General features: G+C 31.6%; 1 protein-coding gene across 2 annotated transcripts; it reads left to right on the top strand.

The window, feature by feature from the left end:
* Positions 1-487: 487 nt before the first annotated feature.
* Positions 488-13,320, top strand: LOC139424801 (uncharacterized). 2 transcript variants are annotated; one of them, XM_087158610.1, is made up of 3 exons: positions 488-661; positions 4,342-4,749; positions 8,127-13,320. In XM_087158610.1, exon 3 carries the CDS (start codon positions 8,323-8,325, stop codon positions 10,243-10,245), a length of 1,923 nt encoding a protein of 640 aa, XP_087014736.1. In that variant the 5' UTR covers positions 488-661; positions 4,342-4,749; positions 8,127-8,322; the 3' UTR covers positions 10,246-13,320. The 2 variants fall into 2 exon arrangements, with proteins under 2 accessions (XP_087014736.1, XP_015922541.3); XM_016067055.5 differs by lacking the exon at positions 4,342-4,749.
* The last annotated feature ends 12,738 nt before the right edge of the window (positions 13,321-26,058 follow it).

The following is a 26,058-nucleotide window of genomic DNA, read 5'->3' as shown; positions in this document are numbered from 1 at the left end:
TTCGATATGTAGTGTTTACAATATTTCACGTTACTTTCAACGAAAAAAATAACAAAGAAAATAACGGAAGACTCCACAAGCATGCTATGATGCTACCTAGAAAATTACATCTGGTTATATTTTACACAATTATAGCCGAATATGAGATAACATCCAAAATGTAACAAATCTTACTCTTTATTTATGTTGCGATATTAATTTTCTTAAATTTGTTTTAGGCTCACGACCTGTTAGAATTTATAAAATGCAGAAAACTCATAAGAATGATAAAATTTTGAGTTAATTTGAACAAAGATCACAATCATATAACTTCCTAGAATATTATGCTTGTTAGTATAACATAAGCGGAGGGATATACCCGGAAGTTTTATAAATTTTTTCCTGTTTTATGTCGATCTGTCAATCTTCCATGGATTTTTGGCCGTGCAGAGCTGAACACAGATGGCGCTAGAAGTTAAAATTAAACTTTATTATTCTCTCAAACCGCGATTGGTCAAACTGTGGTCCGCGCTGAGATCTTGTTCATTCAAGATTCAAGAATAATCAAGTTTATTGTTTTGGAAATCGTTCGGTATTCAGTCCAGTTAATTTTGTCAAGTTTTAAATAGTTTATGAAATATTTATTTTATATTGTACGAATTTAGATGGCGTTTTATTACAAGTAAACATTTTTATTATTATGTTAATTACTCGTTGTATTCTCAAGAAATTGTTTATTTCTTGATTCATTTTATAATTTATTATTATTTTAACTGATTTAAATTAAATTAAAATTACTGTGTTTGTATATTAATAAGTTTGGAAAAGTAAGCATTGGTAAGAATTTACTATTTGTCGAATAAGACATTAATGCCTTACTAAATGCTCTTTCATAAAGTGTATTGCTTTTGTCAAATGCTTACTTTCTTGTTATCATGAATTTAAATATTCTTTTTATTTTATAACATTGATTTGTAGAGTGTAAAACAGGATTCCCCTTAGATTGGGCTCTGTATCTTGGAGTTTTTAATGACAATAATAAAAATTTCATCTCATTCTGATAATGTTTATATTAAGACCATACCAAAAGCGATGACCAGGATTGAAAAAATTTAAAGACAATTTCAATTGTATTTGCATGGGAAATCGCCCCCTCTTTTAAATACATTTTAAAGATATTGTGAATAAATATTATTTGTTATTTTTTTCCTTCAGTTAGGAATAATTAAAAATGGGAAACAATGTGATTTCCCTATCCTGACAGGGTGCTTAACGTTTTTAAAAAGTGCTTATTTTTTATTTACGTTTCTTAAAAGCTCTTAAAGGTGCTTTTTTTGTTCATGGTTTGTAAAAAGTACTTTTCTATCCTTTAAAAAGAGATTTTGTTGTAGCCATGTTGATTGTCGATTCTAAATTACAAAAATGCATGATTTTTCACAATTTTCTGTGCAATATTTATCAGAAACTAATTATTTTATCATGATTATGTACAGTTTTTGAAAATGTTTTTGAATTTTATTGATTTTATGCTATTAAGAACTCTAGATAATAGAAAAAAATAGTTTTTATTGCTGCATATATCCTAATTAGGATTTTTTTTTTGGAAAGTGATTAAAAATATTTTTTAAGTGCTTTAAAAGTACTTAAAAGAGGCTCATTTTTTGTTGAAAAATCTGGCTACGCACCCTGCCTGATCTGTGGCAGAATAATCGCTAAGTCTTGGCAACTTCTGGTCAGCGGCCCGAGATAATCTAAAAAATGCATCACAGAATGGGACCAACTCGAAACGTTTAAGTCGTAGCCACCTCAGGGTGAACATCTACATGTTTTTTGCTTTTTCTTCAATTTGCAAGTTTAAAATCTATTTGGCAATTGTAGTTGGTGCAACATATCACAATACGGAAATATCCCTTGCAATTTAAATAATCTTTAGTTAAAAGTTCAATCAATATTTTTTTCGAAAAATATCGTATCTAGAATTTTGAACGAATATGAAGAATTTTCTTATGATGAATATTTACTTTTTCACTGCAAAAAAAAGAAAGTCACATTTTTTCAATACTTGAAATGAGACAAAATTTTATGAGTAAACATATAATTTAAATGAAAAGCTCTTTCTTATTTTAAGATTTGCTTCTGTGTATGGTGTCAATAATTACTAAAAAGGACAGTATTGACAATAAGCAGAAACACCATTTTTATTTTATTTTTAATTTCAAGATATTTTTTTTCTTAATGGCACCATTTGTTCTAAAATAGTTTAAAAACTTGATAGATATTGTTTGTTTTACATTTGAAAATATAATTTGTATGACTCATCTTTATTGTTTAGAAAGGAAAAAAAATTTTGTTGGCATTTTATAATTGACACCTAGCTTCCTTATTTTTATATCTTGGTTAAATTCTCAGAACGAAGTTATGAGGATGCCATACCGCGGAAGAAAATTTTTGTCGCAAAATCTCATTTTCCTTCATTACTAGTTTAGCATTTAAAAGAAGGAAAAAGTGAGTTCAAACAAACTTAGAGTATGTCATGAGGTTCAAATACAGAAAAGAAAATTTTAAAATATACAAATGAAAATAAATTATGCTATGATAACTTATGATTACGCAACGGAGAAGTTATTTTCTAATAATTTCTTTGCATTTTAATACTTTGAAGTTTTTCATCAATTGAAACTTCATGACTTATTCTTAAGTTTGCCTGAACTTACTTTTACTTTCATTTAAATTTGTAATGAAGGAGAATTTGTGGGACAATAATTTTCTTCCACAGTATGGCATCCTCAAAACTTTAAACCTGGTCTAAACAACAAAATTAAACCAAGTTGCAGTGCAGAAATGAAGTTTAAGGAAAAACCCGATTGTAAAGATATAGATCTGGTCTTAAGTTAAATCCACTCCAGGATAGGTTTCAATCAAAATTGAACCTCCACTTTTCTGTTTGCAATCGAAGCACACACTTGTCTTGCATTTGTGGATGTTTTGTTTATTAATTTTCTTTATTGTTTTTCAAGCTTTAAATAATTTATAACTATATTCGAATTAATGAGTGATAATATAATAGTGAACATTATGTAATTTCTTGATCTATTATTTCCTATATCTTTTAATAAAATACACTTTAAAAGAATGCACATCTCTGGGATTTGTTCTAAATTGACAGTGTACTATTCAAAAATTTTTGTTTTGTTGAAAATAAACATTGAGATAAATAAATATTTCATTTGATGAATGGGGCTTTCTACTACCAATCCCAATGAAAAAAAATTTCATTTAGTGAAAGTGGTTTAACCAAAAATTTAAATAATAATTTTAGTAAAGATTATAAGTTATGTTTGGATTATTTCAAACTAAAGGAACCAAACAATTGTTCTACTTTTTAAAAAATTCGCATGGAGGCGGAACAAAATACTGGAAATTTTATCGATGGATTAATATGTCATAAAGATAAAGCTCTAAATGAACTTGTTAAACAGTTAGTTTTATTGTAGAATTGATTGAATGTTAAAAAATTTTGGATTTTAATAAATGTAAGAAAAGAAGTAAGAACATTACCAGAGGTCTGTCTAGGTTTTTTTTTTTTTAATTTAGAAATAATGTGTGAAAATTAAAAAATCAGCATAACATGTACACAATATCACTTTAATTAGTAGTTTACAAAGTACTTGGTGCTCTTAGCATATTGAGATAAAAGAACATTTTTAACATTAATTATCTCAGGCAAGTTTGGACATTGTATTCGGTTAATACTTAGTAGTTGTAAAAATTAAATATTTATAAGTATAAATAAAGATGAAGATTTTTAGTAATAAAAAAAAGAAAAAGATTTATATATTCAGGCATAAATTCATCGCATGCAATCATTTACAACTGCTAACTCATAATAAAAAAAAGACAATTGTACCACAAAGTTTTAAAAGGCATGGAGGAAAATTTTAAAATTTGCTTTTTTTAAAAAAGTATTTTGTGAAACTACTGTTTTTCTTAAAGTTGAATTTGTGAAAGTACCGTTTGATCGACAATGAATTTGTGAAGATAACCGTTAATTGGTAGTAAATTTGCCCTGGACAGACCCCTAATTTTTTACTGAATGCAAAACAAAAATTGGAATCAATCGAAAGAGTTGTTGCCAGATACATAAAACATAATACTAAATAAGCATGGCTGTTTATGATGATACTGTAATTTTAATTGATTGCTTGATTTTCTATGTGAAGAAAACTAAAGAGAAGATTAAATATAGCTTTTATTGGTGAAAGATATCACAAAGTTTGTCCAAACCTGTAAAGATGTCAATTAAGGAAAATTAGTAATAGTTCACTTTTAACTCCTGTAATTCGTCCTGCACTTCCTTTTCAGGCTGTTAATATTGATATGATAGGTCCAACTGACTTACCTTCCAGCAAAGACCACAAATATATACTTTGTTTAGTTGATCTGAATACATGATGGCCGGAAGCGATTCCACCGAAATAAATTACTGTCGGCTAGAGCTACTTATGCTTTACTCTCAGTATTCTCAGGAACTGGCATTCCCAATAATATTACAAGCGATCAAGGAACGAATTTCACTTCTATTTCGACGCAAGAATTTCAGAAGTGTATAGGGCCCAGTCCTAGATTCTCTTGTCCTGCACTCCTTTAACAGAACTCACCTAAGAAGACGGTACCAGACACTATTCCTTGGACAGAGATCTATGATAAAACATTTAATGTGTTGAAATAAAGCTTTAATCGAAGTTCTGTATCTTTACTCTCCCGTAGCAGGTAAGCCGTTTGTGATCCATTCCTATTAATCCCAGGTTGGTGCGACTGCATGCTTATCAAAAAAGTGGCAGAGTGTATTTTGCCATCACAAAAGTGTGATGGCAAAATACACCCTGTAGCATATGCCAGCCACATACCTGCCAAGTTTGCTGTTTTTTTTAAGAAAGACTCACGTATTTTACGACTATCTCCTGTTTACCTGTATATTCTCAAATTTCTGTGATTTGTCGAAGAAATTTCTTTTAACAAAAAAAAAAAAAAAAAGATTTGGTGATAAAATATCTGCTGATGGCAAAAATACTTTTCTTATTCCTCAACAGATGGTGCTACCGCAAGACTGCAGTATGCTGAGTGTTAATTGTTTAAGTCGAGCCGTGATGGCTCTTGCAGGGGTCTGTCTGGGTTTTTCTGAGTGATACCTATTTTGGGAAAATTTAGACATAATTTGTGAAAATTAAAAATTATATTAAGAAATCAACACAAAAATATCGATTTATCCTTTCCTATGGGATACAATAATAAAATTTTAAGAAAAAGTATTTGTGAAGCTACCGTTTTTCCTAAAGTTGAATTTATGAAGGTACCGCTAAACGGTAGTAAATTTGGCCGAGACAGATCCTTGTCAAGCGATAGAGCATTTGCCTTCCAATGAGGTGAACCCAGGGTTGAATCCCAGCGATGACTGATCGATACAAATTCCGCATCCAACTTGCACCGACCATGGGGCTGCCATAAAATATCCTCAGTGGTAGACGGATCACAGGATAGAGTCTCTTTGTCGTCGGCCTAACCGTGGCGGGTTTTCCTCTCCATGTAACTCAAATGCGGGTTAGTTCCATTAAATAGTCCTTCACGAGAGCAAACTTTCTCTCAATACTTGGTCCAGGAGTTCCCTTGTTTTCTGGATAGGGTTCAAAACAGGGTTGGGGTTTTGGACGTCCTAAACTGGTTTTGGACAGGAAACGTGGGTTTTACTGTCTTAAACTGTATAAAACTGTCTTAAAGTGTCCAAAACCTTGAACTTTGGTAAAAGGTAAAAATTCTATAGATGTAACCATTGCACACATTATAATTATATGTATCAATAAATATTTGATATTTTTTATACAATTTACTTTAAGTTATTAAAGGAAAATAATATAATAGAAAAAGGTTTATAATTTTTGAAGCTCCACAATTCATTGAACAACAAAAGTGAATACCTAATCCTTTAAATATAAATATGCTTTTAACACTTACAAATAATGTTTTTGCATAAGGATAAATAATGCAATATTAAGAAATAATATTTTTTTTTTAAAAATACTAAATTTGTTTAAAAACTAACCTTTTATTTTTCACAATATTTTTTTAAAAAAATGTTATAATTTCTGCATCACAGGATGATAAAAAAGACATCTATTTAAAAGAAAAAATTTTTAAATAGAAATATATTAGTTTGAATTGGAAATGCAAAATAACTGACAAATGTATTAACAGTTTTGAAGGGCGTAACATCAGTTTCAGTTACTGACACTGGAGATGTATCACCACTATGCTAAAAGAATCGAACATGAATGAAATAAAAAAAATTCTTGAATAGTACTATAGATAAATAAACTTGTTTATGACTAACCATGCACTTAGTCCCTAATAGCTTAACCTGTATGGCAAGGTCAAACTTCAGTTATGTACTATTGAATGAGAGGACCTGATTACTGATTAATCTTCCTTTGTTTAATGTTTAAATTGAAGAGTCAAATAATATTAATAAAACATTATACTTTTATAAACAAATATTCTCTTGTAGATTTAATTATCTATAGGGTTATTAGTTCTATGTTTATTTTACCTTTTAAATATTGTTCAGATAAAATTGTGACATAATTTGAGTAAAAGGGTTTTGGACAGTTTAAACCAGGGTTTTAAACCGTGGATTAATCCATTCTGTCCTAAACCTTGCCAACCCTGGTTCAAAATTACAGGGCTTTGGAGTTGAACATCAGTAGTCGTAAACCCAAAATTGGGTCAGTTAGTAAAATCTCTTTTATTTTATTTCTCCAATGTTGGCAGGTATGCAGCCAAACACTTACTCCTGCCCATCAAAAATACTCTACCATTGAAAGAGAGACATTTGCCATATAGTGTAGAATCTTAAAAGGTTTGAATTACCAGTCGAGTGTATGCAGGCCAACGTGATCGAGACTGAGTAGCAACAGCGCGATGAGGTGCATAATGGTCATAATCACAAGTAGCAAGTCAACTATTCAATGTCGACCATCCATCTTAATAGGCGTGTTCAAATTGAAGTGGGAGTTTCTGTCAAGGTAGGCGTATACACATCGTGCCTGGGTCACCAATGTGGGGCTAGTCGCGTCAACAAGTTCAACCTTTATCTATGAAAAGGTATCCCAGCATAGAATGAAGTTAACGCGTCTTGTATACTAGTGAATTGGAATTGTATTTTTGTAGTGGTAGATTCACTACAATAAGCTCTTCAATCATTTGCAATGATGGGCTTTTGCTGCACGAAATTTTAAAATAACCGTGAAACATTGACCTGGTATGAAATTGATCCATGCTGATGCATTATCCCATTTGATATAAAAACTGAAAACTGCAAGACTAGAATTTCATTCTTTGCATGTTATAGCATAAATAATTAAATAGTGTTAAATGCTCATTTTTTGTTATTGTTTACATTGAAAATTACTTTATTTATTATGAATGCTTAATTAATTTTCATATATGTGCCTATTTTGCTTAAATAACCATTTATATTTTTGTCATTTGAACTTTTTTATAACCATCATTATTTGCTAGTATTTTCTTATATGCATTCCTGTCTGTACTGTAAATGATCTATTAATTAATGGATGTAAAAAGTTAAAAACAATTTTTCAAATTTACTTAATATGAAATTATTAAAATCATACTTTTAGGCTTAGCATTAGTACAATATAAATTGATAACTTCTAAAGAGAAAGCTTTATATACTTCATTATATTATCCTTTATTAAAAATAACTCCCATTAAAATTTCTTTCATAGCAGCAAACAATATTGTAGAATGATAATAATAAGCATATAAATTATGACTGCAAAAGTTTAAGAAACCTAGTATTATTTTTAATAGACTGTTGAAAATATGAGGAAGAACCAGTAGTGCTGCACCAAAACCATTGTTCGGTGCAACTAGGCTGTGGTTTGCCAGAAAATAATAAATTAATAATGTATCACAGAAAAGAACTAACTTGGGGTTTAACTAATAATTTGCTTGGGCCAAACCACATATTATAAATACATAAACCTCTGACAAAAGTAGTTGGTGCAAAACAGGTACCGATAGGACTTAGTTGTAGTGAGTAATTACATAATCTTGCATTTTTTATTTTATAGATTGGAAGAACCATTGTTGCCATTAAATGGAATTAAGGTCTATGAGCCACAAGCAGGAGATCTTCTTAGCAACCAATCTAAAACATATGATTTTTCTAAACATGTTCTTATAGAACTGCTAGATGATATTACTCCTGAAACAAAATTGTGGGAAGACCTGGGATTGGCTTCAGATAAAAGCATTCTTCACAAGCGGATGATGGTGGATTCTCATCGTGTTCATTGCCGAAGAGCCGTTGTGGTGTGTGCAAATGTCCACGACGCAAAAAGCCTCGTGCAACGAGTGTCTCAAACTAAAGTAATGAAACGCTGTGTTTGTGCAACTATTGTGCAAGATTTACTTTTTGATTTTAAATTATTTGAGAAGCTAATTTTAAGGTTAGGGGACAGAAGGCCGCAGCACCAGCTGTTGTATGTCACAGATCTGAATCGATGCAGAGAGCCTGCTGTTCTAGCCCAATACCTGAGAGATCTGTTTTCTCCATTTGGAACTGTTTTGTCTGTTTTTGTTGCTGAAGACAAAGATGGTTTCGCGCACCCTGAAGGGGTAATCAAGTTTGCCCATTTATCCGAAGCATTCGCCGCTGAGCTTGCTTATGACCAATTTGTCGTAGGAATGGAAAGACTATCAGTGACCACCCATCACAATATATTGCTATCTCAGTGTGACCTAAGGGCTAGGCTAAGAGAAGCTCAGAGAAGATATAGTGTAACCCTGAACAATACAATCCCTCCGAACGATAATTTATTTACAGATGTAGACTCTCCTAAAAGTGGCGCAATGGAAAATGGATTGCATTCTTCTCAGAATGTTGAGCAAAAGCGACCAGCCGAAAGTGAGTTGGATATAAGTAAATCCTATCACTCCATTTCAGATGTGAATATTAGCCATTCAACTGAGCTTGATGGCATGTTAAAAAGTCCATGCAAGAGCAACTTGATTGACTGTTTAAAAAGCATGGAATTCTGCAGCGAGAGCTCAGCTACTACCGAAACAATTGATGATCTTTCGCTTTCAAGTCGAACTACTTTTGATAAAACACAGACATCCAAATCCAGTAAGGCTATCACCCAACCCTCTATTGTAACTCTGCCTTTAACGGAGCATGATTGGTCATCTAGAATTTGTAATTGGATTGCAGATATTCCAAACAGTAGTCTTTCGCTGTCAAACAATATCAATACTCCTACTACTGATAGTTTTGCTAGTACTATACCTTTGGGCAAGCCAACAGATGTTACCTCTTCACTCTGCAGTTTTGTAACCTGTGATAGTGGTTCTGTAAACCATATTAACAGTCCATTGTCATCTCCATCATCTGTTAAGACCCACGATAGTGGTTCTTTGAATGATTCAAGCAGGACCATGTTGAGGGCCACTTCCTCACCCGGTAGTTTTCACACGACTGACGAGAATTTGGATGGCATGTCGACGTGCACCTCTGACATGTCTTTGACCCACGTGCAGTATCAGAACTCCGTGTCCCAGAACGTGTCTTGTTCGCATAAATTATCTCTCAAAAACCAAAGGGTGAATTCCTCCCTCTTTTCGAACTTACAGCACAACTTTCATTTGTCGGGAAATTTAGAATGTCCTAACGATATTTCCAAAGATCCCAAAATTTTGGCATTGCCTGTTGTGCGTTTGAAGAGACTAAGCTGTGTAGAAATACAAAATTTGTGTTCTTCTCAAACGTTGCAGAAGGATGATTCGAGACCTTCGAAACATCCATGTTTTAGTTCTGATGCACTTTCTGCACCATCTGTGCTGCCCGACAAAGAAAATAACTTATCTGTAAATCTTATTTCAGTGAGAAGAAGCTCACGCTTATCTTCTCACCAGTCTAGCTGCTCTTCAATCTCAAACTTATCGAGCAACAATAAACCTCAACCAGAGCTAGCTTCGAGATCAACTTTCCCGTATAAATCTGATAGTCCTTTGCGAGCTTGGCTAAAAAAAGATTTGTTATTTGCAAGTAATGTTAATGGTTTAAAAAATTCAAGAAAAATTGTTTGTGCGATAGCCGACAAAAATGTTTTAGCGCACGTTGGGTGTAGCAACATGACTTGTGATATTTGTTACCCAGGTTCAACAAATCTATTATTTGGCTGCCATTAATTCCTTTACAGGGTTGCCACTTCACAGGGAGAATAGGAAAATATTGGAAATTTAAAAATCACTTAAAATAACAGGGATTATGGGAGGAATTTTAACTTTTTCCTTCCAAACTGTGAAAGTATAGGAAATTTTGTTTCTTATTTTTGTTTTTTAAAAGTAAACCACTCAAAGCACAATCTATGGGATAATAAAGGATGATATTTCAGCTATACTAAACTATTTTATTTACTATAGCATTGTTTGTTTTAAGTATGTTAAGCTGCTCCTTATATCTTTAAGATTTTCTAGCAATTAAAACTAGTATAGCTGGACTAAATATAGTCAGGCAGTGTTAGTGTGTTTCCTATTAATATATCGTGTATGATATGAAAAAGGAAAACATAGGGATTTTTTTTTTACACATATGAGTGGCAGCCCTGCTTTAGAATGTCTGAAAGGGATATTATGCTTTTCATACGTTTTATTTAATTTTTCATATTATGGGTTGCTTGGAAAGTAGTTTCATTCTTATATTACTAAAATGATACACAATTTTCTAATAGTGAATAAATATTTTATTGCATTATATATTGTCCATTCTGGTCCAATATCTTATACCATCTTTTTGGCAGTGGCACGATTCCACAGTCATAAAATTTTTGTTCCTCCTCACTCTTAAATTTTTGGTTCTTTGCTGACAAAAAAAACTGATCCAGACGATTTTTAACCTCATTTAAAATAAAGATTACACGACCTGAAACATTTTCTAATGACTGAAACAAATAATCAGAAGGTGCCAGATCTGGAGAACGTAGTGGATCTGGCAACATATCCCGTCCAAGCTGTAAAAGCTTTTGGTTAGTTTCCTAGGCTTGTGCGAGGTCCCTTATTATCTTGTTAAAACACTTCACCCTATTTTATTTTATAACTTCGGGCCTTTTCTGTTTAAGTGAATCATTCAGCTGATACTGCATTTCAAAATTGATCTCTGGATCGTCCAGTTGAAGCGAAATTAAAAATAAAATGATTCCTTTAAAAATCCCATCTTACAAAATCATTCAACTGATGACAGTGCATTTCAAAATTGATCTCTGGTTTGTCTGGTTTAAGCTAAATAATAATAATAAGATTCCTTTAAAATCCCATACAATAGTATAATTTTTTCATCATACTTTTGAAATGCTTTAAACCGGTTCATCTTTCTTACTCCATGATTTCTTGCGTTTATCATTATTGCAGACTATCCTTTCCACCAATGATGCCCCTGAAAAGAAGGATGTTTTTTTTTCTGAACTTTCATTTCGGAAGATGCCGAAAGTGTTGCTCATTTAATGTTACCTAGTGGGCAGCTGTGAATCCACATTCACTCGTCACATAACAGAGAACAACACACAGAGAAGGGAACATCCATGCCCTGATTGGGATTCGAACCCTCATCCACTGGCTTAATAGTCAGGCACGCTGACCTCTCGGCCACATGGCCGACAAGGATAATTTTCTTGCTTTAGAAGTAAAATTACAGAAAACGTGATGATGCAGATTTCTTTCTGTAAAAGCATAAGGAGCTCATCTGTCAAACTTTGAAGCAAAATCTCGGCGTATCAAATGGTCATTAATTGTCGGGTTTGATAAATTTATTCTCACAGCGATTTTAGGAATTGTTATTCGAGTTATATGCCTCTATTGTGTCTTCATTAGCTTTATGTGGCCTTCCAGAATGTGTTTCAACATTAACATAAAAAATTCTCTGCTCAAAATTTTGCAAAAAATTTCGGTCCAGCCATGGTTTCTCAGAGGATAGATCGCTCATCTCCGAGTGAGGTGAACCAGGTTCTAATCGCGGTGATGGCTGGTTGATTCAAATTCCTCACCGATCCCAGTGCTGACGTAAAATATCCTCCGTGGTAGACAGATCATGGCTCAAAATCCCCTTTTCGTCAGGCTAACCAAGGGAGGTTTTCCTCACTATGTAACACAAATGCTGGCTAATTCCATCGAAAAGTCCTCCACAAAAGCGAATTTCTCCCAATACTTGATCCAAGACTTCCCTTGTCTTCTGGGTTGATTTCAAAATTACAGGGCTATGAAGTTGAATTTTAGTGGTCATAAACCCAAAACTGGGTCGACTGTTCAACAACGGTTATAAAATAAAATAATAACCAGTTTTGGCTCTGGCTTTCTATCAATACGTCCTGTCTGTCCATACACATCAAAGAATTTTTTCTTTCTTTAGCAGCATTTTTACCTTTTTGAATAGTAAAATTTGCTGTAAATGCAGATTTTCTTTTTCCATATTTGAAAGGATACGAACCAAAAACTGCTGCTTAAAATTAATCAACTTTTTTCACAATCAAATTTTGGTGTATCAGCTGTCAAAATATATAATGATTATGTGATTTAAGTGTGAAGTTGGCTTTAAAAAAATACAATTATGTCCTCAGTTCGGAAAAAATGAAATTACTTTCCTAACCAGAGTTGGCAAGGTTTAGGACAGAATGGATTAGTCCACGGTTTAAACTGTCCAACTTCTATTCACTCAAATTATGTCACAGTTTTAAAAAAAAATAGCTATTAATTTTTGAACAAGGAACTCAATGAAGACAAGTTTGGGTTTTATTAAAAAATTTTATTATTATTTTTAATATTGCATTATTTACACTTATGTCAAATCATAATTTATCAGTATTAGAAGCATGTTTAAAGGATAAGGTATTCACTTTTGTAGTTCATTGAATTCTGGAGCTTCAAAACTTATGAATATTTTTCTATTATATTATATTTTCCTTTAATAAGTTAGAGCAAATTGTATAAAAAGTATCAAATATTTATTAATATGTGTAATTGTTATGTGTACAATGGTTACACGTATAGAATTTTTACTTTTTACCAATGTTCAAGGTTTTGGACACATTAAGATAATAAAACACTAATGCCCTGTCCAAAACCAATTTATGACGTCCAAAACCCCAATCCTGCTAACAACCCTATAGGACAGGGTTGGCATTTGCAAGATGCCTATTACTTCCGGCTCTAGAAGAAACTGAAAAAAAAATCAGAAGCAGCTAGAGGACAACAAATAATAAAAAAAACTAAAAATCACTAATATAATTGTTTAATAATAAATACTATAAAATTAACTTGATTTTAATAAATTAAATTTAATATGATACCAGAAAGTTAAATGTTTTTCTCATCTACTCTTAAAAAAAGAATAATTATTTTTCTATACAGAAATTTTAATTCAGAATTTTTAAATTCAGAATTTTTAAATTTTCAGTGACAGTAATCAGTTATTGAGATTCGAGTTAAATAATTCTAACATCTATTACAATTATTTGACCAATACAATTGTTCAATAATAGGTACTATAAAATTTGCTTAATTTTAAATAAATTAAATTTAATGTGATACCAGAAAGTTAAATGTTTTTCACATAAACTCTTATAAAAAATGATTATTTTTCTATGCAGAATTTTTAAATCTTTATGTCATAGTCTTTGAAAGTCTGTTTCATTATTCATAGTTGAGATTATTTAATTATGAAAATTAATATTCTATTTTCAATTGTGAATTCAGTATGTTATTTGTTGTAGTTCATATGTTTAGATTGTGATTTGTTAATTGAATAGTATTATTAATAAAATTTGATTGTGATATTTTAACAATTATGTGTATAATTGGGTTTGACTCTATTCATTTAAGTAACATATTGAACTTTTAATTTCTTAAGATATTCATCAAATTTATTTTTCTTTCTAATTGTTTTTAACTTGTTTGAAGAAGATATATCACATATCTTGAAAATACTACTATTTAAATTAGATTACAAATATAAAACTTTTTCAATATTTTACTTTTCTTTTTTAATGAATTTTTTATTTACTTTACTTTTGTTGGGAGAACCTGTGAGGAAAGAAACATAAGACAATGCTAACCATCTATCAAAAGATACTTCAAGATTGAATCAAGTTAGCATGTCTAATATACTAGTGAATTGATTTTTAATAATCGTAGTGGTAGTTATGCCACAATAATCCCCCACCAGAACTTTATGAGGGATAGAATTCGATGAACCCCTAGTTGCTGTATTTCTGAAAGACCGGGAGAGCTGGATTAAGGTCACCAGGTTTTGAGCTTTAGCCAGGAGAGCTGTATAAAGTTTATGGTTGTGCATGAGGATTCTCCTGTGTTGCTATTGGCAGTCGAGTGTATGCAGGATTCCTTTGATTAAAAATTCGACTGAGAAGCAGCAGTGCCAGGAGGACGATGGCACATTCACAAATAGCAAGTCAACTATTCATTGTAGACCAAGTCATACATCAAAGTCATCGTAATCATATCACGTCCGGGTCACCAATTTGGGGGAAAACCGTTAGACAAGGCCAACCTTCATCTATCAGAAGGCACCTCAAGATTGAACCAAGTTAGCATGTCTTATAAACTGGTGAATTGATGTTTAATAATTGTAGTGATAGTTACGCCACAAACCTACTACTTTTGAAACGGGTTTTTTTTTTTTTCATTTTTTTTTTCACTTTCATGAATATATGTAATTTTACCCCAAAACCTGGAATTGTCGGAACATTTTTTACCTTTTTTTCGTTAAATATTAAAAAATAATGAAATTAATTGCCAAACAAACAATCACTTGGTATGCTATTGAAATTCTTCTTTTATGATGCACGTTTTTATGTATATTTCTAGAAATAAGAAACAGGATTACTCAAAACTTTTCTGCCTTCGCATTCTAATATGTTTTAAAAGCAAAAGTATGTATTACAAGCATATACCCGGATAGCAAAATAAGGTTTATTTGCACACAGCAAAAATCTTTTAATGTAAGCCTAAAAATGTTGACGTGTAAACCTTCTAAACTTAAAACGACTTAATCTGTGACAATTTACTCTACTCTACGCACATTACCCTAATCCAAAACCTTGGAAAACAACCTTCTATATAAAAACCTTGAATCGAGATTGCATTAGGGTTTTCAAGCGGAAAATAATCCTATCTTGAAGCTAGTCTCAATGTCAGGGTTCCCACGGTACTTGAAAGTCCTTGAATTATGTTGAAAAAAATCAGGGCCCGGGAAAGTCACTGAATTCAGCCATAGGGGCCTTGAAAAATACTTAATTTTTTTGAATTAAAATAATACTAATTTTTATTACAAAACAGCAATAAAAAAGTAATAAATTCAAACGAAAATTATAGAAATTCTGGTAGATGCAATTTTTAGTGCTTGAAGTGAAAAGGGGTTAATGAAGATACAAAATTTTTCTCTTCTAGATTTTTCGCTCCAGATTACTATTCATATCTGATGCTTAGAAAGCTGAAATTTCTATCAAATTTTAGTTTTTGTAGACATAGTTTCTGAATGATAACTAGTGTCGATTGAGAAATATGCTCAATGTGTTAACTTCATTATTATGACAGGTTAATTTATCCTTTTTTTTTTATAAGAAGGATCATTAATTTGTTATTATAAAAAAATCAGATTTTTACATTTAGTTTTTTCTGCTAGTAAATAAAATTTAGTTCCAAATTTCATGAATAAACATCACGATTCACATTAAACTGATTCTTGATTTATGGATCGGAATTCATATAAAATATTCTGCAAATTGTGATACAAATGAAAGTGATTAATGAATCATATATCAAATGTTGCTTTAAAGTGATTTGCAAATGACTCTTCAGGATTCGTAATAAGAAATCACGCATCATGATTCACATTTAAAAATAATATATCAAACGCGCATCATGATATCAATTATCAATCATGTTATTTCTGAATCATGTAACGTGATACATAGGGCTGGGTGCGTAACGTTTTTAAAAAGTGCTTAAAGGTGCTTTTTTCATTAGGTGTTTTAAAGGTGCTTAATTTTTCCTTTTTCGAAATGAAATTTTTCCTTTACCATGTTGATTTTCGTTACGAATTATGCAAAAAAAATAGTCTATATTGTTCTGTTCAACGTTTTCACAATTAATTCAACCCTAATCTATTTCGGCGTTTTGTCAGTCCGTAGCGTATGAAAACGTCATTCGTTTTACATGAGTCAAAATTTCATGATTTTTGACAATTGTTAAAAACAATGCCAAAAGTTTTTTTTTTTTGACATAGCGGTTAAAACAAGATAAAATCGTCAGTTGTCAAAAACTTTCCAACCTTGCCTAAAAAATGATATTTTTTTAAAGTGCTTAAAAATATTTTTTTAGTGCTTGAAAAGTACTTAAAAAGTGCTTATTTTTTGTTGAATGATTTGGCTACGCACCCTGTAGTAGTAATTTGAGAATCGTGCATCATAATTCTCATTCAAGTAGTTTACGTTGATTTAAGAATTACGCATCGCGATTCATATAAAAGAAATTTAAGAATTAACACTTGCAATTCTCATCAAAATGATTTATGAATCATACAGAGTTAAATAGAACTAGAGAGTAAAATAAGCAACTTTCAAGTCTCAAATTATCATTTCCATGACAATGATCAGAATTCACATGAAAATTATTAGCTAACACAACGCAAACAGAATTCACATTAAAGTGATTTATCTCATATCGTTACGTCAATTTTATTCACTTTTGTGCTGTGATGACGCCCACTCCTTATACAGAATGCGCAGCGTTTTTAACACTAGAAAGACGGAAAATTAGTATATACCTATATTGCCTAAAAGCAGTCAAAATGACAGGATTGTGAATGCGAAAATAAATTTGTTTAAAATTAATTTTTAACATTTTTTATGTTATTTACAGTTATTTAACAAGTTATTAGTAAATATTAACAATAAAAAAAAATTATATGTTGTACAAAAAGTCACAAAATTCTAAGAAATTGTGTCATTATAGACATCATTGTTTTTCTAATTGAAATTAAAAGCAGTCAAAATGACTTCCTTAGGCAATCTAGTGTTAAAAAGTGCTAATTTTTGATTTACGTTTTTCAAAAGCCCTTAACGGTGCTTAATTTTCTATTTTTTAAAAAGAAATTTTTTTCTTTGCCTTGTCGATTATCGTTCTAAATTATAAACAATGCATGATTTTCACACTTTTTCTCTGCAATGTTTATCAGAAACTAATTATTTTGTCATGATTATGTACAGTTTTTAAAAATGTTTTTGAATTTTATTGATTGTATGTTTATAAATTAAGAACTTTAAACGGTAGAAATTTTTTTTTCATTACTGCACAGATCCTAATGTTGCTTTTAAAGCCATTATTTTATGTTTATAAACTAGAATGTTTATAGAACTTCAAACAATCGGAATTTTTTTATTACTGTACAGATCCTAATTATGATTTTTTTTGGAAAGTGGTCAAAAATATTTTTTGAGCTCTTAAAAGGTGCTTATTTTATGTTGGAAAATCTGGCTACACTGTTATAATCCCGTTTGCTGGGAAGCCTATTGGGTTAGTATAAAGTGCATTGTTTTATTTGTAGATCAGTACCGCAATGCTTGAGATGGTTCATGCATCAAGTTTTTCATCTGAGTATAAGACAGTCAATCCTCATCACTTTGTAATTTACTTCTCCTTTTTTGATTACATTGATAAAATTTAATCGAAATTCTAATTTCTCCAATCTTGATCTAAAGCACTGTCCACTAATTGCGCATAATATTCAAGTTTCCTTATTTATTTCACTGGATTTGTGATGATCGGAAATTTAGTACTCTTGAGTAAATTTTATGAAAATAATTATTAATTTTCCGATCAATTATTAATTTTCTTGATCGACTTGAAATTCTCCGTGCGACGAAGGGGGCACACGTGGAAGTTCAATGACAAGGGTCATAAAACTTTTTGAGTCTATCTAACCATTTATGTTATTAATTTTAATCTATCTTTATTATTTTATGAGTTATTAAACATCAAAATGGGTCCGGGACTTTATAAACACCCTGTATTTTTTTGTCATAAAATTAAAGGTTGCATTTCATTTTTTAATGAAAACAAAGTTGTTAAAAAGCCTAAAAAATTCGAAGTCCCTATTTTACAAGTTTAAAGGTCTTGATAATTTAAGAAATATAAAATAAGACAGTAAACAGTAAAATCATCAATGAATGAAATTTTATGTACGAACATAAAAAAAGCTATATTTACGTGACCATTCTTATAAAACATTTCTAATAGTACATAAATATACAATTTTAAATCAGTTAATGCAAACATTCCCTTACCTCCTTAGAAATAAATTTACTTTTGGTTTTCTTCTTTTCCAAAGAAATTTTTTAATTAAGAATGGGAATTATTGATATCACGATTTATGTTTGAAAAAAAAAAACAGTTGCAAATAATTTTAATTACTCTTAATTAAAGTTAAATTTAATTCCAAAAATTGAACAAAATAAAAGCTAACAGAAAATTTATATCTGAATTAAAAATAGTTAATTTAAATGACGCAATTAAATTAGCTAAAAACTGGAATTTATCAGAAAAAGTCTCTTGACAAAATGACATAAGTAAATGTCAACAAGAGTCATCCCTTTGGATCTGTAGAGACATAAAATTTAAATAATTTATTTGAACGTGTTTTGAAAAATTAAAAGTTTTAGTTTTGAATTTGTTTTGGCAACGGAGTTAGATACATTAAAAATGTTGTTGTGTTCTAAAATGTTTAGGAAATAAAATATGTTATTTTTTGATAAAATTATTTGTAGTATCGTAAATTGGCGCTCATTTCATTTAGTTGGCACAAAGACCCAACAGATCCCTTAAAAGCTTACATTTGTTTTCCTAGAACATCTAGATAGTTGCTTGTTTAAGACAACGTATCAGACATATAGGTGGTTCCGTATATATATGACATTTTATAAAAGTACAAAAGAGCACAGAGGTGAGATAACTGTGGGTCAACTCTGTGGGATGTATAGTCAGTGTAGAATGCATTTTATTACTCTATCCAGAGTTTGGTAAAAGAGCGGCAATTATTTTAGTTTTCTAAACACTTGTTTTATTTTTTTAATGCTGTGCTCTTCTTCTCTTTTTCGTATTTTAGTTTTAAATTTTTTTTTAATAAATTAAAAGTGTGGAAAAAATTTAAACAAAACAGAAGTGTTTTTCTCGGGGAGTGGGGAGTTTTCTATTTCAATTTGGAAAATAGCTAGCAAATTGGAAAAGAAAGTTGTTTCTTTCTCTGAAATTACCAATTATATTTTACTTTATTGCAGCGAATGTCAAACATTCAGAAGGGTATTTAGAATATTATCTTCCACCTCCAAGGCCGGATTAACCATTAAGCATACTAATCATGTGCTTAAGGAGACACAACAAGAAGCCAATGAAAAAATATATATTTCTAGAAATCTTCTTTACAAATTTTTTTCGGTTACAAGCTCTAACACAAGATCAAGGTTTAAACTAAATTGCTATTGATGTCTATTTATTTCAATCGCAGGAGATGTTTTCCTCCTGCTGCTGAGTTGAGTTGTTTCCCTTCTGCTCTTGAGTTGAGTTGCTGCATTCCTGTTGCAGAGTTGAGTTGTTTCTCCCCTGCTACTAACTTCAGTTGTTTCCCTCCTGCTGCTGGGTGCTCATGATTAACTACCACTGCTGAGTTGAGTTGTTTTCTTTCTGCTGCTGGGGTGAGTTGAGTTGTTTTCCTGCTACTGCCGAGTTGAGTTGTTTCCCTCGTGCTGCTGAATTGAGTTGTTTCCCTCTTGCTGCCGAGTTGAGTTGTTTGCATCATGCTGTTGAGTTGAGTTGTTTCTCTCCTGCTGCTGAGGTGAGTTGAGTTGTTTTCCTGCTACTGCCGAGTTGAGTTGTTTTCCTGCTACTGCCAAGTTGAGTTGAGTTGTTTCCATCCTTCTACCAAGTTGAGTTGAGTTGTTTACCACCTGCTGCTGAACTGAGTTGAGTTGTTTTTCTGCTACTGCCAAGTTAAGTTGAGCTGTTTCTCTCCTGCTGCTGAGTTGAGTTGTTTTCATCCCGCTGCCAAGTTGAGTTGAGTTCTTTATCTCTTGCTGCTGAGTTGAGTTGTTCCTCTCCTGCTGGCAAATTAAGTTGAGTTGTTCCTCTCCTGCTACTGCCAAGTTGAGTTGTTTCTCTCCTGCTGCCAAGTTGAGTTGTTTCTCTCCAGCTGCTGAGTTGAGTTGTTTCTCTCCTGCTGCTGAATTGAGCTGTTTAACTCATGTTGCTGAGTTGAGTTGAATTGTTTGCCTCCTGCTTCTGAGTTGAGTTGTTTTCACCCTGCTGCCAAGTTAAGTTGAGTTATTTGAATCCTGCTGCTGAGTTGAGTTGTTTTCCTGCTACTGCAAGGTTGAGTTGAGGTGTTTCCATCCCGCTGCTGAGTTGAACCCTCCTGCTGCATATTTTTTAAGTAATCACTTTTTGCGTAATCACTTTTTGCACAATCACTTTTTACGTAATCACTTTTTGCGTAATCATTTTTTACGTAATCGCTTTTTGCGTAAACGTTTTTACGTAATCGCTTTTTGCGTAAGTATTTTTTAAATAATCATTTTCTCTTGGTTTTTGCAATCATTTTTAGAGATTCTTCGATGAAGTTTACGACCACCGTAAAAAAACAAAATAAAAAGAAATAAAACTAATAGTTTTATTTTCTTCCTTCTTTGACAATTTGAAAATTTACAATAAAATTAGTGTTCAATACAAGCATATTTGTGTGTTATAAAGCAATTTCTCTATCAGTCTGCTTTAACAAAACTCTTTTTCTATTATTCACTAATTTTAAAAAAAGAGAGAAATCAAAATGAAGTAACATATAAAGATTCAATTATAAAGTTTACTTATAATTGAATCTTCTTAATTGTGAACTTTAAGTTTAATAACATATAAATGTTGAATATATTTTAAAGGTGTAGAATATTTTGAAACGCCCGGTGGCTGGGTTCGATCCTCGGACCGGGCAAGGTTGACTCAGCCTTTCATCCCTTCAGTGGGTCGATAAATGAGTACGAAGCGTGATTGGGAACTAAACACTGGGGGTTCCACGTTCGGCTGACCACATGACCGGAACATATGCTCCTGCACCCCAGAGCCCAAGGTCAAGAAAATTGAGATGAGCACAGTAGGCCATGGCCCTCTATGGGCTGTCGCTCCACTGAGTTTAGTTTCAGAATATTTTTGATTGTGATTGTAATTGAGTGTAATTAATAATTGATTGTAATAAATATTTTTTTTTGCATTATAATGTAATAAACGCTACGTTTTTCAAGTTATCGAGAGAGAAAAAAGGAAAAATTCGATTTTGCCACTTCTAAAACAAAAAACGTTGGACGCATCACTTTCTAAAGACGGAGAGGGGAAGGGTAGCTGGTGATAGGGGGAAAAAAGGGAGAAAAAAAACATGCTTTTTAGAACACGTTTTATTTTCTTCTTTCTAGTGCATGTTTTTTAGCCTTTAGGCTAAGAAACGATCAGAAATTAAATTGATGAAATCATCGCGAATCAAGAAGTGATTACTCAAATTCGAAGTTTTTGAGTCATAATACCGTCATATTAAAAACATGAAAATTTTAGAAAGCGTGTGTAAATGGCGAAAAGAATAAATACGTGGAAATGGCTAAAAAAAAGAAGAAGATCGTTAGCGTTACAAAATTGGAAAACGAGGCAATACTTGGCGACAAAACAGTCGAAGTGATAGGACTAATATTTACAGAGTTACACGAGAATTGTTTAGAGCCGTATTGAATGTTCCAGGTTCAACAGTTGTCCCATCTTGCATTTTTGGATCGGAACCAGTCGACTGCCCTTTTGAAGTACAGTGTGTGAGACAGAAAAGGCTCTTTGACTGGCCGATCTGAGGGATTCCCTCTCGTCTGCACACACAAGATTGAGGCAACTCACGGAAAGGACTCAGTCAGAGCAGTTTCAGACACAGATTCGAACGCTGACTTAAAGAAACTGTTGGAAAAAATCTTATGAGAGATCCGCCGTTCAAGAGAAAGCACGACGTTCAGAAATAATTTGTTGGAGCTGTGTTAAGAATGGGCATGCACTCCAAGTCAAAGTGCTACAGATTTCTTCTTCGAGTGGCGATAGGAGACTCCCAAGGTTCGAAGCAGTGTTGTTGTTGTTAATTTACGTCGCACTAGAGCTGCACAATGGGCTATTAGCGACGGTCTGGGAAACATCCCGGAGGATGATCCGAAGACATGCCATCGCAATTTTGATCCTCTGCGGAGGGGATGGCACCCCCGCTTCGGTAGCTCGACGACCTGCGCGCGAAGTCGAGCACTTTACGGTAGCACAGTTTAACGAGGACCAATACCGCACACCCTCGGTCCCTACGCAGACTGATCCAAGTGGTCACCCACCCGCACACTGACCGCAGCCAATGATGCTTTACTTCGGTGATCTGCTGGGAACCGTGTCTTAACTATCAGTCAACTGCGGGACGTTCTAAGCAGTGATAGTGATAAAAAAAATTCATCTTCAACTGATCAATAAAGAGCAATTTCTGAAATAATCTCATTTTGCATCATCTCATTTGACATCCTACATCACATTGATTATCCTACGGTCAGTGTGCGGGTGGGTGACCACTTCGCCAATAGCCCATTGTGCAGCTCTTGGCCAAAGAATACCTAAGGAGGCCTTTTCATTTCAATTCCAACCTTCAGTAAGGATAGGTTCGAAAAGGGACGAAATATATTGCACCTCCAAAACCCGTTTCACTGTCTCCCCTACATTTTTTGTGGGGGTGCGTGTGTTAAGTAACCCGAAACTAATCACTGTCACAGAAGGGGAATTGCAACCTGCGGGGGTCCACTAGCTTTCAAAAGATATCAGAAAAAACTCACTCTTCATCTTATATTATGCTTTTTCTCTTTCTAAGATAAACTTAAAAAATATTTTTTTTAACTCTAAAACGACTTTATTTATTTTCAAAATAGTTTTATCATTTTATTTAACATGCACTTTTTCTAATTATATCTTGAATTGTTTATTATTTTGATTTGATTCTTAACAAATAAACACCGGGGTTATTTGTTATTTGTCACAAACAAATTGAAACATCAAAATTGAAAATTATTCGATTTAATTATCACAAAATTTTAAATCATATTAAGACAGATCTAAATTCCGATTATATCACTTAACTTATTCAAATAATTTAGCTCGGATACATTTAAAACTTCACCCACAAACTCATATTCATCATTTTTACTTACATTATTTCTACTCAGTTATAGTTACTTTAAAAACTTATCGCCAAAGATATTATTTAACAATAATACAAAAGAAATTCCTTATTGATCTAAAGCAGTTATTTATTATAAATTTATTAAACTGCACATTTTGAAAGCGCAGTTTTATATGAAGTTTATTTTAAAGGAATAAAGGAAAACATAACTTATTAAAAAGCGAAAATATTTTATTTATCAGCTTTTGCTTGTTAAAAGGTATTTATATTTTATCAAATAATTTTTAGCAAGTAATATCTTGTGATTACTTTAATAAAGGAACTTCATTTTTAATTTTAGGCCTTTAACTTAAAATTATTATAACCCTAATAACAAAGAATGATGGTAAAAGTGGGTAATGAACGCATTTTATTTGTAAATGTCGTAAATAAAAGGACAAATAAATAACTTACAAAAGTATAACTTATTTCTAAGAAATTCCTTAAAAACTATCTTTGATAAGCTTTATAATTTTCTAAACGTAGAAGTAATATTATAAGAAAATTGATGTAACTCTTTCATTTCAGTTTTGAGGATTCATAAAAAATACCATCATTTCTGTCGTAAAAATAAATTATAACATTTTCGACTAATAAGCTGAAGTGACAGTTTAAATTTATTTTTCTAATAGATCATTTCGATGGATCATTAAAAACAACAAAATAAAACAATTCTATGTTATTTTACATTTTAGTACATAGATTTGTGAGACTGCTCACTGTAATTAATATAAAGATTTATCAAAATAATCGAAATTAATTTATAAAAAAGTACGATAACGAAATTTTTGAAAGAAAAGGCATTTATTAGTTTTCATTAAAACTTACAACATAACAACAGATTGAGACAAGTTTTACTTTACAAAATTTTATTAAATACAAAAATACAGAAAATTATGGTTATCTGGGAGATATATTCATATAGATGGCATGCTGGCTAACCCTGGGAAGTTTTCGTGTTTTTCCTCTTTATGTAATGCTAATGACGGTTAGTTTTCTTATATTTTAATTAACTATAATTACACTAATTAAAGTTTGCAGTATAGAAATTTCTACTAAAACTCTTCTCCATGAATGGCAAAAGAGGGTCAGGGAAGAGAAATTAAAATAACACATTGATTACATACTTTGTTCTAGCAAAAAATTATGAATAAAAGTTACATTATACACTTTTAATATGAATTCGAAAAATTTCTCATTATTAAGTACATAAGATATTGCATAATTACTACTCTTAATATATATTTTTAGAATATTGCGAAAAAAAGTTTTAAAAAGTGTATTAATTAGGAATTACCGATTAGGGAATCAACTAAGGAATCAGGTCTGAAAACATCAAAACCAGTTTGACTGTCTGAAGTAACAAAGAGTAACTTAACTCTAAGTATTACAGCTTATTTTTATTTTTTAATTTATCGTAATGAAATTTCGTGGTGTTTATAATAATCACATTTCTCATTCTTTTTATTTCATCTGGCAATCAAACTGGTTTCAATATTTTCAATGTTGCGTTCCTAAGCATCGATTCATTATATTTTGATACCGTTTGTATTTTTCTCTCGTGAATATTAATTATGACCACTAATGTTCTTTTACTTGCCTTTTTTTTTTAAAGAATTTTAAAATACATGCGTGTATTTTCATATTTTTCTTCATTTGCTGATTAAAATGAAAATTTCATAATACTTTAGTGTTCTTGTGTATTTACATTAAAGCCCTAAAAACAGGGTTAAGTGCTTGTTCATGTTTGGATGATGCGTGGTCTTGTGTACTAGCTATTTTTTTTTCCTTACCGTGAAAAAACATACTATCCCAGCTATTGGAGTAATTAAAACTATTTACGGAATGAAAAAATTGGAACCTTTTAAATTTTTTTAATGTAAATGTTTTTTTAAACCTACAAATGAGTGTACGATATATTTTTTTAAAAAAAAAAGGAAAACGGCGGTTTTGTGATGCTTTATAGCATATTGGAAGATCTTTACGTCATTTATTCGATTTTAATTAATCTCACTTTATTCAGCAGCTAATTTTTTTAATTCTGAAACATCTTTAAAAAACAAGAAACAAAGTTTAAAAAAAGGGGAATAATGTATTTAAAAAATAAATTCCATTCTCAAAATGAATAAAAACAAGAAAATTATTACTACTAAATAAATAAAATGTATATAGAATGAACGAATTATCAGCAAATATAATTTTCATAATAAATTACAAGCTTATAACTAAAGAGAAAGCTATCGGTTTTTAAAGCGTTCCCCATATCAGTTCTTCAGAAGGACAGAGAGAGAGAAAAAGATTTTCAAAAGGGGGCAAGACCTCCCACCGAGAAGATTAGTGAACTTGGGGGTGGAAGTTGCCTTCCTCCCTTACTCAAAGGTAGAAAGTGACTTGTGTTTCAAAGGCAATATTACAAAAAGTAATAAAGATTAAAAAAATTAACCTACATTTTCGTGGATAGGAAAGATTGAAAAAATTATTAGTATTTTTTTTTAATTGATCACTCCGATTCTTGAACAAGAAAAATCGATTCAAAGTATGACAAGCCCGCCATAGACTTTACATGTTAAAAGCAGAATTGAGGAGTCTGCTTGGTGCAACACTTTTCTCCCGGCAACCACGATTCATGACCCTGATTTTCTGCTCTTTTGAGCGCGCCCCGTGTTCTTTGTTCGCCAAGGTGC

Source organism: Parasteatoda tepidariorum, chromosome 3, assembly GCF_982258835.1.
Source record: "Parasteatoda tepidariorum strain Cologne lab strain chromosome 3, Ptep-v5.0, whole genome shotgun sequence".
NCBI classification, from domain to species: domain Eukaryota; kingdom Metazoa; phylum Arthropoda; class Arachnida; order Araneae; family Theridiidae; genus Parasteatoda; species Parasteatoda tepidariorum.
This window is presented reverse-complemented; position numbering and strand designations above follow the sequence as displayed.